The 14,233-nt window shown below is 64.4% G+C and overlaps 1 protein-coding gene across 1 annotated transcript; it reads left to right on the forward strand.

Annotated features, from left to right (window-relative positions):
- The first annotated feature begins 736 nt into the window (after positions 1–736).
- On the forward strand, positions 737–13,548 carry LRP3 (LDL receptor related protein 3). Its single transcript, XM_084905377.1, is given in 8 exon segments — positions 737–1,272; positions 3,040–3,087; positions 8,799–8,937; positions 10,389–10,603; positions 11,035–11,388; positions 11,391–12,150; positions 12,555–12,687; positions 12,898–13,548. Coding segments are annotated over 8 exon segments (2,307 nt in total). The 5' UTR covers positions 737–1,199; the 3' UTR covers positions 13,483–13,548.
- The last annotated feature ends 685 nt before the right edge of the window (positions 13,549–14,233 follow it).

Here is a 14,233-nt window from a genome sequence, read left to right on the forward strand (position 1 = left end):
AAGCCGCGAACAAGAAAAAACAGGAAAACTAACAGGTGCTGTGTCCACAGCTTTTATTAACATAGGATCAGTTCTCTCAACGCTCTCTCTTAACAGGCTCTGGTCAAAGGTGAGAGAGGGGGGATGAGAGGGTCCTGAGCCCCAACTGGGGCGGGCAGGCCATACCAGCCTCCATGCCAGGAGCCTCTGGGGACGTCTGGTCTCGCGTCATTCTCAAGGAAGGAGGGCTGCCCTGCTTGGCCCTAAATGGCCTCCTCCACCCTTCTTTCTGTCTCTCCAGGTTTCTGCTTCTTCTGAGCTCAGCTCCTCTGCTCACTGCTTTCTCAGATGGTGGCCCTATTCTGAGAAGCAGGCCTCCTCTCCATTTCCCAGTGTCGATGGCTCAGGGCCCCTGGGAGGGGTGCGTTTCCAAAAGCCTCTTAGAGTGGCCGCCAGTATCCCCTCAGAGGCCTGGCTGTGCACAGAGGGGCTCATCTCAGGGATGTGGCCCCTTGGGCTGTGGCAAACGAGGGTGTCAGGTCGGCGGGGCAGGAACCTGAGCCACCACATGCTGTGCTGCCCCCAGGCCTCCCAAGCAGCCGAGTGGAGCTGCTTTCTCTCCTCCCCGCGCTGCCAGCAATCGAGGGCGCCGGGCTCCACCGCGGCAGGCTCGGCCGCCGCTGACCGGCCCCGGGGGAGGCCCGCGCCGGGCTCGGGGCAGAGGGCGGAGGAGCGGGGCGCGGAGCTGTCCAGCACCGAGCAGGGCGCGCCCCCCGCCCGCCGCCGCCCGCCCAGCGCCACTGCGGCTCGCGGGCGTCACGTGGCCGGCGCGGCGGCCGCGGAGCTCCGGGCGCGCGGCGGGCGCGGGGCCGCGGGAGGACCGGACCTACGGACCCAGCGCCGGCGGCACCGGCGGGCGGGCTGCGGGCGCGGCGCGGGGCATGGGCGCGCCGGCGGCCCCCGGGCACAGGCCGGCCGCGGCGGGGCGCCCGGGGCGGGGGGGCAGCGGCGGGCGGGGGTCCTCCCTGGCGGTCGCCGCGGAGCCCCCGCGGGGCCCGTGACGCCGCGGCCGATGTGGCCCCGCGCGCCGCCGGCCTGCGCCGCCGCCGCCGCCTCGCCAGGACGCCGCCGCCCGCGCCGCCGCGGGAGCCGGAGCCCGAGCCCGAGCCCGAGCGGGCCCCGGGGGGCCGGAGGCGGGCCTGCCGGCGGCCGCGGCGGGCATGGAGCGGCGGGCGGCCGCGGGGCCGGAGGGGGCGCCGGGCGCCCGGGCGCAGCTGGCGGTCGTCTGCCTGGGTGAGTGGGCCGCGCAGGCCGCGGAGTGCGGGCCCGGGTCCCCCAGACCCCGCCGCGCCGGACGGGACCCTCCGCCCCGCCCCTCCCTGCGCCGGGCTTCCGGAGCCGGGCCTGCTGTCCCGGGCCTGGTGTGCTACCCCGGCCGGGCTCCTGCCCCGCGCGGCGCGGCGCGGCACAGGGGCTCGGGGCGCAGGGGCTCCGGGCACAGGGGCTCGGGGCACAGGGGCTCGGGGCGCAGGGGCCCCGGGCAAAGGGACTCGGGGCGCAGGGGCTCCAGGCGGGTGGTGCGCAGGGGGCTGTGCGTGCTGGTGGCGGCGGGCGCCCGGAGCCTCGGACAAAGGCAAGGTGGCTGTCCCCCAAACCCCCAAGAAGTCTCCTTTTTCTTCCCAGAGTCAGGGTGGGGGGCTGACCGGAGCCTGGACTCAGGATGCCAGGCGGGAGGCCGCTTCCAGAATGCTCCAGTCTCCCTTCTGTGTTTTCTCGGGACCAGGGGCTGGCCCTTCAGTTCAGTGGTGTCTGGGGAGGGCCGAGGGACCTGCCAGGAGGGCTCCTGCCCTACCCGCCTTTCCAGGGCCCTGTGCCGGAGGGAGAAGGAAAGAGTTAATTAGGTCCTCAGTGCACATGGCCCCTTTATTTACCAGGAGAAAGGAGGGAGGCCATTATCTGAGCCTGGGGTCATTCCTGGACGCCCTGTGGTGTCACTGAGGAAGGCACTGTAACCCCGTAGCTTTGCTGAAGCCCCTGAAATGACAGAGTAAAAAAGAAACCTGAAGGTTTGGAGCTGCGTGATCCCCTGTCCTGCAAGGATCAGGATGCTGTGTGTGTGTGTGTGTGTGTGTGTGTGTGTGTGAGAAAGGGGGGGGGGGAAGGGGCGAGGGAAGACACCTGCCTCTGTGTGAGCTTCAAAGTGCTCCCTCCCCAGCCTGTTGGTGGTCTGTGCTCTGACTCTGAGCGCTGGGTGGGCTTCCCGGCGAGCCGGGCAGGCGTGCAGGCCCTCTGGCTTCCCAAGGCCCTCCCTGCCCAGACGTGGCCCAGAGCCTGGTGCCCTGAGAGGGGGCAGTGTCCCTGCTTCCTCAGCAGGAGGGTGGACCCCTCCAGAGACACCCTCTGCCTTCCTTGGCTCACTTGATGTTGGGTGGCGGGGCGCCCTGAACTCTGCGAAGTTGGGTTTGCCCATGTTCGCCTCCGGGCTCCCCTGCAGGAAAGCCGCACCTGAAAGCAGAGGACAAACCCCAGGAGGCGGGTAGTTGAGGGGTGGGTGGCAGGAGAGTTCTTTGCCTCCCCTCTCAGGGTGAGTGTGGCACAGTAAAGACCCCCTGCCCTCTGCCCTCTGCTAGGCGTGCACCCTGTAAAGGGGGGCGATCTGAACGACTTTCCTACCTCCTGGCGGGCAGTGGCTGCGGAGGCTGCGCCAGGGCCTCTCTCTGATGGGTGGTCCAGGCCCGAGCTTCTCAAGCCCAGCGGGAGTCAGGAACGTACCCCCTCCCAAGAGAGTTAGAATGCGTGTGTGCGGAGCGGCAGGAGCGGTCTGGGCAGCCAGGCTGGCGCACGGCTCTCCTGCTGGGTGTGCCGGTGGGTTCTGAGACCTGTGGGTCCCTCAGGCCCAGGCGGGGAGCAGCAGCCTCTGGAGCAGTGTTCTGAGCGCTTGCTCTGTGAGAGGGAGAGAGCCAGCCTGGAGCTCGGGCTATGCTGTCTTGTGCCCCTGAACGGCAGACGCCTAGGTCCCAAGAGCCACCCTCCCCTGGACCCTCTTTCTGTTTTCCACAGTGAACATCGTGCTCGCCGGCCGGCTCAGCAGCGCGGTTCCCGCTTTAGGTGAGTGAGACCCTCCCCTCCTTCCTCCCTTCCTCCCTGACCTCAGGACAGGCCGTAAGGTCCGGGCCTGCCTCTGAGGTCAGTCCTTTGTGTATCTTTTCTGCATCCCAAAGAGGCCGTTTGACTTTAGGCAAGCTCACACTTCCCCGAATGTCAGTTTCCATGTCTATAAAATGGGCGCCATAATAAGATTTACTTCAAAGCCTTTATTAGGGTTGAATGAGCGAACGAGGTAAGGTACTCAGCATGGTATGACACATGGTGGCTTAATACCAGCCAGCAAACTGTCACGGGCCTGGCTTCATTGATAGGATGTACTTCCTGTAGGCTGTGGGGCTCCCCAAGGGCCATGAGCTGCCACGAGATGTTGCCTTTTTTCAAGTTATACCTGGGATTTAATTGATAAAGGTGTGACTGAGTGATGACACGGCGAGATCAATGCCACTGACAGAAGCTGTTACGTATGTGTCTTGAGAGGAAGGGATACTGGCCACACCACGCAGGGCCACAGGTTTGGTGAGGTTTGATGGAGGGGAGGCCAAGGCCAGAGCATCAACTGGAGTCTCTGTGGGAACGGCAGGGCAGGGCAAGGGAGACGGCTTAGAGCTGGCTCGGACGGCCTGAGACAGGGAGATGCTGGCGAGGCGTGTACTCAGATAAGAAGGTGGGTGGGGGCTCAGCCTTGGATCGGCTGGGCTGGGGAAAGGCGGGCTCCAGACAAGCTGGCACGCAGGAGAGAGGTAAACACGCTGACCGAGAGCTTGGCCCTGCAGTTAGTGGATGCCAAGCAGACACACAGTATCCGCGAAAACACAGGTGCAGCTCTGCCCCTGCCTTTGCCTGTCAGACCGGGTCTGTCCATCCCCTGGCCATCTCTGTGCTTGTGCCCAGTGCCTAGTGCCGCGAGGACTGTCAGGAGAGGGAAGGTGGACGAGGCCATGAGGGCATTTGCTCTTTGCTGAGGAGATTGCCAGGGTTTGGCAAATGGGTAAGTCTAGCCTCTCATGGCCCTTGCTGCCACCAGGAGACGTCGAGGAAGGGCCTCAGGAAGCTGGGAGAATGTGCGGTCCCCAGCGTGGGTGCCTGCTGATGTGTTTGCTGTCTGCCGTGCTGCATGGAGGGGCAGGAGATGTGGGACTTGTAGTTCTTCTGCTCAGGGCTCAACTTTAGCAGAGACTCGCTGAGGTTGGTTCAGAGGGAGGTGTGTCTGCTAGCCAAGGTCACTGGGGCGGGAGGCCCAGAGTCCACAGAGCACTCCCATGGCCCGTCTCTCAGCACGGCCTGTCCGCCGCCTCCCAATTCTCCTTGCACACTGCCTCCGGCTCCCTGCAGCCCGGCCTCCGCTGCTGACTCTGCTGGCCCAGGGCCCTGCCTTGCTCAGCACGGAGTCCGCCCAGCCCTGCCCGGCGTCCTGGCCCCCCCTCCATTTCCAGGAGAAGCCTGGCTGGCTGTGAGGGAGCGGGCCGGCGTGCAGGTCTTACAGATGTGAGCCCCGGCCAGCCCTGCTGCTGCTGTGGTGGGTTGACATGGCTGCCACATGCCTGTGCCTCAGTGTGGAAGAGTGATGCTACGGGCATGAGGTTCACCCCCAGAGCCAGGGAGGGAAAGCAGCCCTCAGCGCCGCACATGGGTTGTTCTTAGCTATCAAGACCTCAGCCCAGGAGGGTCCACGCCGTCCAACCCCAGGCCTCTGTCCACACCATGGTGCCTGTGGACACTGTCCCCGGTGTCCTGAGCTGCACATAGTCGGTGTGGCCACAGGTGGTGGTCGGGGTCCTGGCACTTCCGGAGTCCAGCCCTGACCCCTCTAGCATTGCTAAGAGACAGCCTCGCTCCCTGAGGCCCTCTCCTCCTCTGACCCAAGGCTCCATGGTTACATTTTCAGGATTTTCCCTGTGACTCCGACAGTGAGGATCCTGGATCAGGACTGTCCCCCTGCCCCTTCCCAGTCCTCACTGGGCTCAGACCCTCCTGAGGGCCTGGCTGGCTGTCCTGGGATCTCAGCCCCGGACTGATGCCCCCTGCAGCTAGGACTCTGAGCGCCGCTATGACAGGGCTGGCTTGGGTAGGTCTCCAGGCTATTCTGCACTCACCTGGCAGCTTCTCTGAGCTTCTGGGGTGGGGTCCCAGCTTCCTGGTCCGTGACAACAGGCAGGGTGTCTGGGGTATTGTGGCCTTTAGAAACCGGGTCTGCAGTTGTGCTCCCTCAGGCTCAGGCCCTCTCAAGAGTATGTGATGAAGGCAAGGCGCTCGCTGCTCTAAAAATGTCCTGTCATCTCTTGCCCACTTGAGCAGGCCACTTTGCCACCAGGGCCAAGGGGATTTTCTGCCCGAGTGAACACAGGTCCCCTCCAGTTAAAGCTCTGCTACATCTCTCTGAGTGCTTCCCAAACACCCCCAAATCTTCTGTTCTGCTCCCAGTATCTCCCCAAACACACAGTCCTCCCAGCTCCCCTTACTGCTGGCCCATATCCCACACCCTGTCAAACCCTCCGCTCCCATGTATGTCTGCCTGCCACTTTCCCCAGATTTCCCAACCATCCTCGGAGAAGTGCACCCCGGACCACATTTTAGGGAGGGACAAGCAGAGGCCCCAAGATGGGGTTCATTTGCCACTTCCTCCTGCCTGTGCCTGATCCTGTGGTGGGTGGGCTTCCTGCTGCCACAGAGAGGGCTGGGCTGGTTGTCTGAGCTGGCGGTACCCTCCAAGCCCATCGCCAAGAGGTGTCCAGTCCGGAGGCCCTGACCAGAGCCCCCAGCTCCCTGCACTGAACCGGCCTCCCTCTGCTCCACATTCCCTCTGGGGCGGGGCTGACACAGCTGTGCTCTCCGTGGCCCCTGGGAGAAGAGCAGGCAGTGACGCAGTGACGTTGTTGCCCTGGATGTGGGAATTTCTGGGGCGGCTCTGGGGGCCCGCAGGAGCGAGGCTGTTTGGGGGATGTGCTGTCGGAGGCTCTGTTAAGAGGCAGAGCTGGGCTGGCCGCTGGCCAGTCATCTGCCCCCGACGTGGCTGGTGGTCTGAGACGGGCCTCCTGACCCCTGGGAGAGAATACTCTCCTCCAGACACAGGTCCTGGAGGGAGGAGTATTCGGCCAGAGAGACGGCACGCAGCCCTGGCTTTCCCGCCGTGCGGGAGGGAAACCCGGCCTCGGGAGTGTCCGTCCTGGGGAAGGCGTCCAGGCCGTCGCTGGTATAGACTGGGCCCCGCTCTGCCCAGTCCTGTCCTGGGGCTGAGGACACAGTGCTCCCAGCTTGCCTGACCCGGGCCCTGCCTCAGCGGCCAGTGCTCCGGTTTAACGCTTCAGAGCCTCCACGTGGGGTTGGATGCGCTCCAGCAGCCTAGGGCTGTGGTAGGCAAACTGCGGCTCACGAGCCACATGCGGCTCTTTGGCCCCTTGAGTGTGGCTCTTCCACAAAACATCATGGCCTGGATGAATCTATTTTGAAGAAGCGGTGTTAGAAGAAGTTTAAGTTTTAAAAATTTGGCTCTCCAAAGAAATTTCCATCGTTGTCCTGTTGATATTTGGCTCTGTGGACGAATGAGTTTGCTGATCACTGGCCTAGGCCCTCCCTGCCTATGACCCTCCCACCCAGCACCTTCCAGAGGATAAGGTCTCCTCTGGTTTGCATAACCCCTCACCTCCCAGGGTGTCTCCAGGCCAACAGCGAGGGTCCCTGTGAGTGCACAGAGCTGGTGGCCTCACCTGTCAGAGGGAATGGCCAGGCCGTTGTGTTCGTTTAGTCCTTCCTCTCCTGGCCTGTGACCTGCATGCATCGCTCCCATTTTATGGGTGAGAAATCTGAAGGTCAGGAGGGCTGGTCTTCTAGGCTGAGTGCCAAGTGGAGAGTCTTGGCTAGTGCCTCTCTGACCTGGCTATTGAGGCTCAGAGGGTGAACTGAGCAAGGTCAGCCTTGCTTTAGGGTCACGGTGTGTGTGTGTGTTTCTCTTCTAGTCCTTTGGATTTCTTGTGAGCTGTGGAATGGGGTCTTTACTCACTGGCCGTCACAGTATTGGGTCATGGCAGGCCCCATGGGAGGGGGTTTCATGCCTCTGAGTGCTAAGCAGGTGCATGGGCTGACCGATTCTCGTTGACCCATATTTATTGAGCACCTACTGTGTGCCAGGCCCTGTGTGGGACCCTGGGGACACAGTGTTGAGCCAGAGCCAGTGCAGCTCAAAGGGAAATTGCTCTGTGGCAGGTGCTGTGGAGGAGAGAAGGAGAGGGGACTGGAGTCCCATAGGAGGGTCCCCTGGGGAAGGGGCCACTGGGCTGCAGCCCATAGGAGTGGGTGGGCTAACGGTCGGGGAGAGCATCCTGCCAGGGGCCACAGGACAGAGTTTCCCTCCCAGGGGAGGTACACAGGAGGTGTGAGTGGAAAGATGGGTTATTGGGGGAGATGATGCCGAAGAGGTGGGTGGTGCCACTGCGATGAGTTCTGTCCTGGTCCTAAGAGCATGAGAGATGGCTGGCGGGCTCCCCCCCCCTACCCTCCCCCCCCAGTGTGCAGCTGTGTGAGAGCCAGCAGGGACCCTGCTTTCATGCGAGGAGGAAGGCGCCAGGCCGTGGGAGAGTGGGGAGGTGATGGCACTGGGCCCGGGTCCTCACATGTCTTCCTGGCCTCAGGTTTCCTGTCTGTATAAGGGCCCGCCTTTGCCACAGGCTTTTGGGAGGATTCGAGAAGCAGCGGGGTGAAGGGTTGAAGGGGCAGTGAGGGGTGGGGGCAGCCGAGTGCAGGTCCTGGGAAGGCGGGAAGTGGAGGGCATGTATAATGCAGAGGGTAGAGTGAGCTGTGGTGAGGGGAGCTGGGGGGGGCATGGTGACCCCTCACTCACGCTGGCAGGTGTGACCTCTGCACTGGTCCTCACTCAGCACAGCACATGGCGACACTTCATAAATGCGTTGGCGCAGGCACGGCAGTGAGAACGGAGCCCACCAGAGGAACAGGGTGGACTCTGACTGCCGCTTACTGGCTGTGTGCCATGGGCTGGCCACTTACTCTCTCTGAGCCTCAGTTTCCTCATCTGGTTACGAGATCTACCTCCACATGTGCTCAGGATAAAACCCAGATTCTGTGTAATCAGACCCAGCCTGTGTTTCCAGCCCCATCTGGACATTTGCCCCTCCCTTCGGGCCCGTTTTGTTATTTTTGTTCCACCCAGGGGATCTACGTTCGGTCAGTCTGACCCCCTCCCTCCCCGCAGTCTGAGTTCCCCAGAGCAGGGTGTTTGCCTGTCTTGTTCAGCACGCCTAGCACTGTGTTTGGCACATAGTAGGTACTCACATCTCTGTTGGATGAATAGAGCTTCTTCCCTTTCAGACCGAGGACTCTGTTTGTCAAGTCCCAGGGAGGGCAGGCTGGCCCAGGGGTGCAGAATTCTTAACTGAACTGAGGTGCCAAGGCCAAGAAGTCGCCCCTCATAGGTGCCAAGGGGAGTTGTTGGTGGGCACGCTTCCGGCCCTGCCAGGGATGGGCGATAAGACCTAGGCCGTGGTGCACAGATGGGGCTGGGGCTACAGCTGCCCTGAGGCCATGTGGGCGCTCCTTGCCCCTCCATATGCACCTCTTCCATGAAGTCTCGAGCAGTGGCCTTGCCCTGGGCTGTGCCCCCTTGGCCGGCCTTTATCACACCTGGGAAAGGCTGGTGCTCAAGCCATAGCCCCGCTTCCTGCCCAAAGGTGAGGCCAGTACTTTGCCTCCTGTCCTGCCAGCGGCCTGCAGCGGGAAGCTGGAGCAGCACACAGAACGGCGTGGCGTCATCTACAGCCCGGCCTGGCCCCTCAACTACCCGCCGGGCACCAACTGCAGCTGGTACATCCAGGGTGACCGCGGTGACATGATCACCATCAGGTATGGGAGTCCCCGGGGGGTGTCCACGGGAATCTATATGGGTCTGCCAGTGCTAAGGGTGTGTGTGTGTGTGTGTGTGTGTGTATGAGAGGGGGGGGGGGGAAGAGAGAGAAAAAAAGAGAGAGGGAAATAGAGTGCATGAATATGATGGTGCATGTGACTGAATACATATGTGGGCAGGCATGGAGTACACGTGCAAGCATATAGGTGAGCATGTGTGAGCAGGTGTGGAGGCACATGTGAGTGTGTGTGTGAGCACATGTGTGTGCTTGTGTATGAGCTCAATGAGAGCAGGTGCAAAGGACATGTGTGAGTGTGTGAACACATGTATGTACATGAGCACATGTCTGAGCAAGTTTGAGGACAAGTGTGGGCAGGTGAGTGTGCAAGTGTAGTGTGAGAGATGTGAACATGTGTGAGCTGTAAGCAGATGAGTGCTGTGAACATGTGAGCGTGCAGCTCACAGGTCTCTGTGGGGCGCTGTGGCCGCTACAAGGAGCTGGGCCTCGTCTTGCCCTGAGCCTCTGTGGGGGGCTGTGGGGCTGACAGGAAGGGGAGCCCCGGGCCGGTAGGCATGGTCTAGCTCTCTCTGAGGTGGGAGCGGTATCTTCTCTGTCCTGCAGGGGTGGCTTGCATCGAGGCTGGCAGGATCCCAGAGCAGGTTTTCCCAGGGTCCTCAGGGCAGTCTCAGCAGGAGCCCAGGCGCTCCAGCTGCAGGACACGCAGGGGGACATGGGGTGAGGTGACCAGATGCTGGGACTGAGGCTGGAACTCCTGGCCTGGGTGGCCATGGGGATATTAGGCTGAGTCACTCTCCTAAATGCCAGTGCCCAGAAGGCCCCGTTTCTCCTTAGCTCCAAAGCATGGGATGTGCTGGCACCATCAGGGTGTCCTAGTCTGTGCCTGCTTTCCCGTGGCCACAGGGCTGTCTTCAGACTTCACCCTCCTCCAAAGACTGCGGGCCTGCGATCTGCTCGTCCCACAGCCTGGGCCAGAGTCCAGGGCTGATGTATTTCTTCCCAGGTGATAAGCTGTCACCTACCCCAGCCTAACCCAGCCCTGGGGCATTCCCCCCCCCCCCCCCCCCCCAGTGCACAGCCTGTGAGTTTGGGCAGGGTCTATCCCAGCAGACCCAGTGTGGGTGGGATCTGGGGCCTTGGGGCCCCCATTTGGGAGGATATCAGGGGAGGGAATTGCCCAAGATGGGGCTCCTGACGGGGCCTCCACTTGGGCTTTGGGGTGGGGATGCTATGTGTGTGCTGGCAAGGCCTTCCCAGAGCGGCAGGGGCTGATGTTTTATTTTTCTCGGGTCTGCCCTCAGATCCCCGGGTGTCAGGGAGTGGAGGAGAGGAGGCGCAGGGCGGGCTGGCCATCTTGTTCTAAGCTCTGGCCTGATTGTTCTCTGCTGGTCCTTGGCCACACGGGCCCTGCCTGCCTCCCCACCCTTGCAGCTTCCGCAACTTTGATGTGGAGGAGTCCCACCAGTGCTCCCTGGACTGGCTCATGCTGGGCCCGGCGGCCCCGCCCCGCCAGGAGGCCTTCCGGCTCTGTGGCTCTGCCATCCCGCCCGCCTTCATCTCCGCCCGGGACCACGTCTGGATCTTCTTCCACTCTGACGCCTCCAGCTCCGGCCAGGCCCAGGGCTTCCGTCTCTCATACATCCGAGGTGACTCAGTGCAGCGTGGGGTGCCGGGCCAGAGCAGCACCCTCCATCTGCCCGCTCCCTGCGGGTCTCCTCCAGGAACCCCAGCAGGCTGAGCACCGGGGTGGGACGGGGACGCAGCAGGTTGCCGCCTCAGGGTGCCTTGGAGTCCCTCAAGGTCACTGATCTCACTCCTGAGTTGGTTAGAGTGGGGGCTCACCCCTTCTCCCCAGCTCACCCTGAACCCTCAGACAGGGACTGCGTTTACCTGCATTCCGAGGGGTCATGATGCCTCAGGAGCCATGAGCGGCCAGGGCCCCTCCTCTTCCTAGGCCCCGCAGAGGCCCCGGGGAATGGGGGAGCCGCCCTGTCCGTTCCCGGCCGGCCCTCGGGCCCCATGCTGCAGGAGGCGCTGCTCTCCCCCGACTGTCTTCCCCGCTGTCTCCATCCCACAGGGAAACTGGGCCAGGCCTCCTGCCAGGCGGACGAGTTCCGCTGTGATAACGGCAAGTGCCTGCCGGGCCCCTGGCAGTGCAACACCGTGGACGAGTGCGGCGACGGCTCCGACGAGGGCAACTGCTCGGCGCCCGCCTCCGAGCCGCCCCGGAGCCTGTGCCCCGGCGGCACCTTCCCCTGCAGCGGGGCGCGCTCCACGCGCTGCCTGCCCGCCGAGCGGCGCTGCGACGGCACGCAGGACTGCGGCGACGGCTCCGACGAGGCCGGCTGCCCCGACCTGGCGTGCGGCCGGCGGCTGGGCAGCTTCTACGGCTCCTTCGCCTCCCCAGACCTGTTCGGCGCCGCCCGGGGCCCTCGGACCTGCACTGCACGTGGCTGGTGGACACGCAGGACCCGCGGCGGGTGCTGCTGCAGCTGGAGCTGCGGCTGGGCTACGACGACTACGTGCAGGTGTACGAGGGCCTGGGGGAGCGCGGGGACCGCCTGCTGCAGACGCTGTCCTACCGCAGCAACCACCGGCCGGTGAGCCTGGAGGCCGCCCAGGGCCGCCTCACCGTGGCTTACCACGCCCGCGCCCGCAGCGCCGGCCACGGCTTCAACGCCACCTACCAGGTGAAGGGCTACTGCCTGCCCTGGGAGCAGCCGTGCGGGGGCGGCCCGGAGGGCGAGGCGGGCGAGGCGGGCGAGCAGGGCTGCTTCTCGGAGCCCCAGCGCTGCGACGGCTGGTGGCACTGCGCCAGCGGCCGCGACGAGCAGGGCTGCCCGGCCTGCCCCCCCGACCAGTACCCCTGCGAGGGGGGCCGCGGCCTGTGCTACGCGGCCGCCGACCGCTGCAACAACCAGAAGAGCTGCCCGGACGGCGCCGACGAGAAGAACTGCTTCTCCTGCCAGCCCGGCACCTTCCACTGCGGCACCAACCTGTGCATCTTCGAGACGTGGCGCTGCGACGGCCAGGAGGACTGCCAGGACGGCAGCGACGAGCGCGGCTGCCTGGCGGCCGTGCCCCGGAAGGTCATCACCGCCGCCCTCATCGGCAGCCTGGTCTGCGGCCTGCTGCTCGTCATCGCCCTGGGCTGCGCCTTCAAGCTCTACTCCCTGCGCACGCAGGAGTACAGGTGGGCGGGGGGCCTCGGCTGCCCGGGGCCGGGGCCGGGCCAGGAGCCTCTCGGCTTCTTCGTTCCCTTGGCGAGGGGCTCCGGGCTCCCTGCTCCCACAGCCGAGGGGCTCCGGGCTCCCTGCTCCCACAGCCGAGGGGCTCCGGGCTCCCTGCTCCCACAGCTGAGGGGCTCCAGGCTCCCTGCTCCCACAGCTGTGGGTAGATGGGGGCTCGGGCCGTCCGTGGGGGACTTCTCTTGTGCATCTAGGGCCCAGGCGTCTCAGGATGTCTGGAGGGTGTGGCGGGGCCCACATCCTGTGTGAGCCCTTGCCCGGTGCCCCGTCGGGGGAGGTGGGAGTGTGGGGTGGGAGTGCGGGGTCCCGGCCAGCCCTGCCATGCTGCCCGTCTGCCCGTGGCTTTCAGGGCCTTCGAGACGCAGATGACACGCCTGGAGGCTGAGTTTGTGCGGCGGGAGGCGCCCCCGTCCTACGGGCAGCTGATCGCACAGGGCCTCATCCCGCCCGTGGAGGACTTCCCCGTCTACAGCGCGTCCCAGGTGAGCTCCGAGGTGGGAGGCCCGTCCCCAGTCCCGGCCGGGCCTCAGGGAGGACTGAGACAGGGTGGGGCAGACGGAGGCGGGAAGGGAGGCCAGGGGAGGGTGACATGGCGCCGTGGCCAGATGGCGAGGGCAGATTGGTCTCTTGGGGTCTCGGGTCCCCTGGGGGTGGTGCTGACCTGCCCCCTCAGCCGCCGCCCCACCCTCCAGGTCTCCATGCTGCAGAACCTCCGCACAGCCATGCGGCGACAGATGCGCAGGCACGCCTCCCGCCGAGGACCCTCTCGCCGCCGGCTCGGCCGCCTGTGGAACCGGCTCTTTCACCGGCCTCGGGCACCGCGAGGACAGATCCCCCTGCTGACAGCTGCACGCACCTCACAGACAGTGCTGGGTGACGGACTCCTCCAGCCGGCACCGGGGGCCACCCTGGACCCCCCAGCACCCCTTCCGGACACAGGCAGCCCCGGGGCAGCTGAAGACGGGTCCTCCAGTGCCCCCGTCCGTGCTCCGGAGGTGGGACCTTCTGTGCTGCCCCCCTTGAGCCTGCAGGACCCAGCGTACAGGCCGGTGGACAAGGACAGAAAGGCCTGCAGGGACCCTCTGATGGACAGCCCAGCTTCTGTGGACACGCCTCGGGAGTCCTGCTCGGCCCAGGATCCCCACTCCCAAGCCCCCACTGCCAGCAGCACCCTAGGCCCCCACCCTCCAGAGCCACAGGGTGTCTGCAGGAGTCCCCCACACCCCTGCTCCCCAACACTGGAGGCCAGTGACGACGAGGCCCTGCTGGTCTGCTGACCCGCCACACGCGCTGGAGACTGCCACAGCCCCGCTTTGTAACCAGGGAATATACAGTTGTTTCTACCCTGCCTCTGCGTCCTTCTTTCTTGCAGTGCGGCCCCCAGAACCCAGCCAGCTTGCCGCATCAGCATCCCCCCTTCTGGTGGGCAAGGCGGTGGGGCTGTGGGGCTTCAGCAGGGAGGGGAGTGGAATGATGAGCCCCTCGGTGGGACCCCGGCGTCCACACAGACACCTGAGGTCTCATTTCTACCTCTCCCCTCCCCCCTCCATTCTGGGAACCCATTTCCAGAGAAGCTGGAGGACCAGGGGAGAGCTCTCTGGGGTGTTGTCTGTGGCTTCTCACTTCATTCACCCTAGAGGGCGCCAGAGCTGTGCCTGAACTGAACATAGCTGTGGGCACATGGAACCCGTCCACGGTAGGTCGCACTCTGTTGGCCCTAAGCTCTCCATCCTCCCAGCAGGCCCCGGGGGAGCTGGGCTAGGAGGCCTCTGCCCCCAAACTCATGCCTGTGGTATAAGCCTGGGCCTGGCCAGGCTGATGACCCTTGCCCTCTAGCTGGAAGGGCCAATCTCCTGGGCACTGAAAATGTGGGTGAGGGCAGAGGAAGGCCGTGGGAGAGGCTGCTCGATGCTTTCTCGGGACAGAGCTGGGGCACAAGCTGACAGTGGCCAACTCCATCCTCTCCTGTCTCGGGACCTGTTTCCTGTAAACCAGGGTGAGGCATGCGCTCCGAGGCCCTGACACTCA

This window comes from Pipistrellus hanaki (assembly GCF_964339955.1).
Source record: "Pipistrellus hanaki genome assembly, chromosome: 15".
Classification (NCBI taxonomy): Eukaryota; Metazoa; Chordata; class Mammalia; order Chiroptera; family Vespertilionidae; genus Pipistrellus; species Pipistrellus hanaki.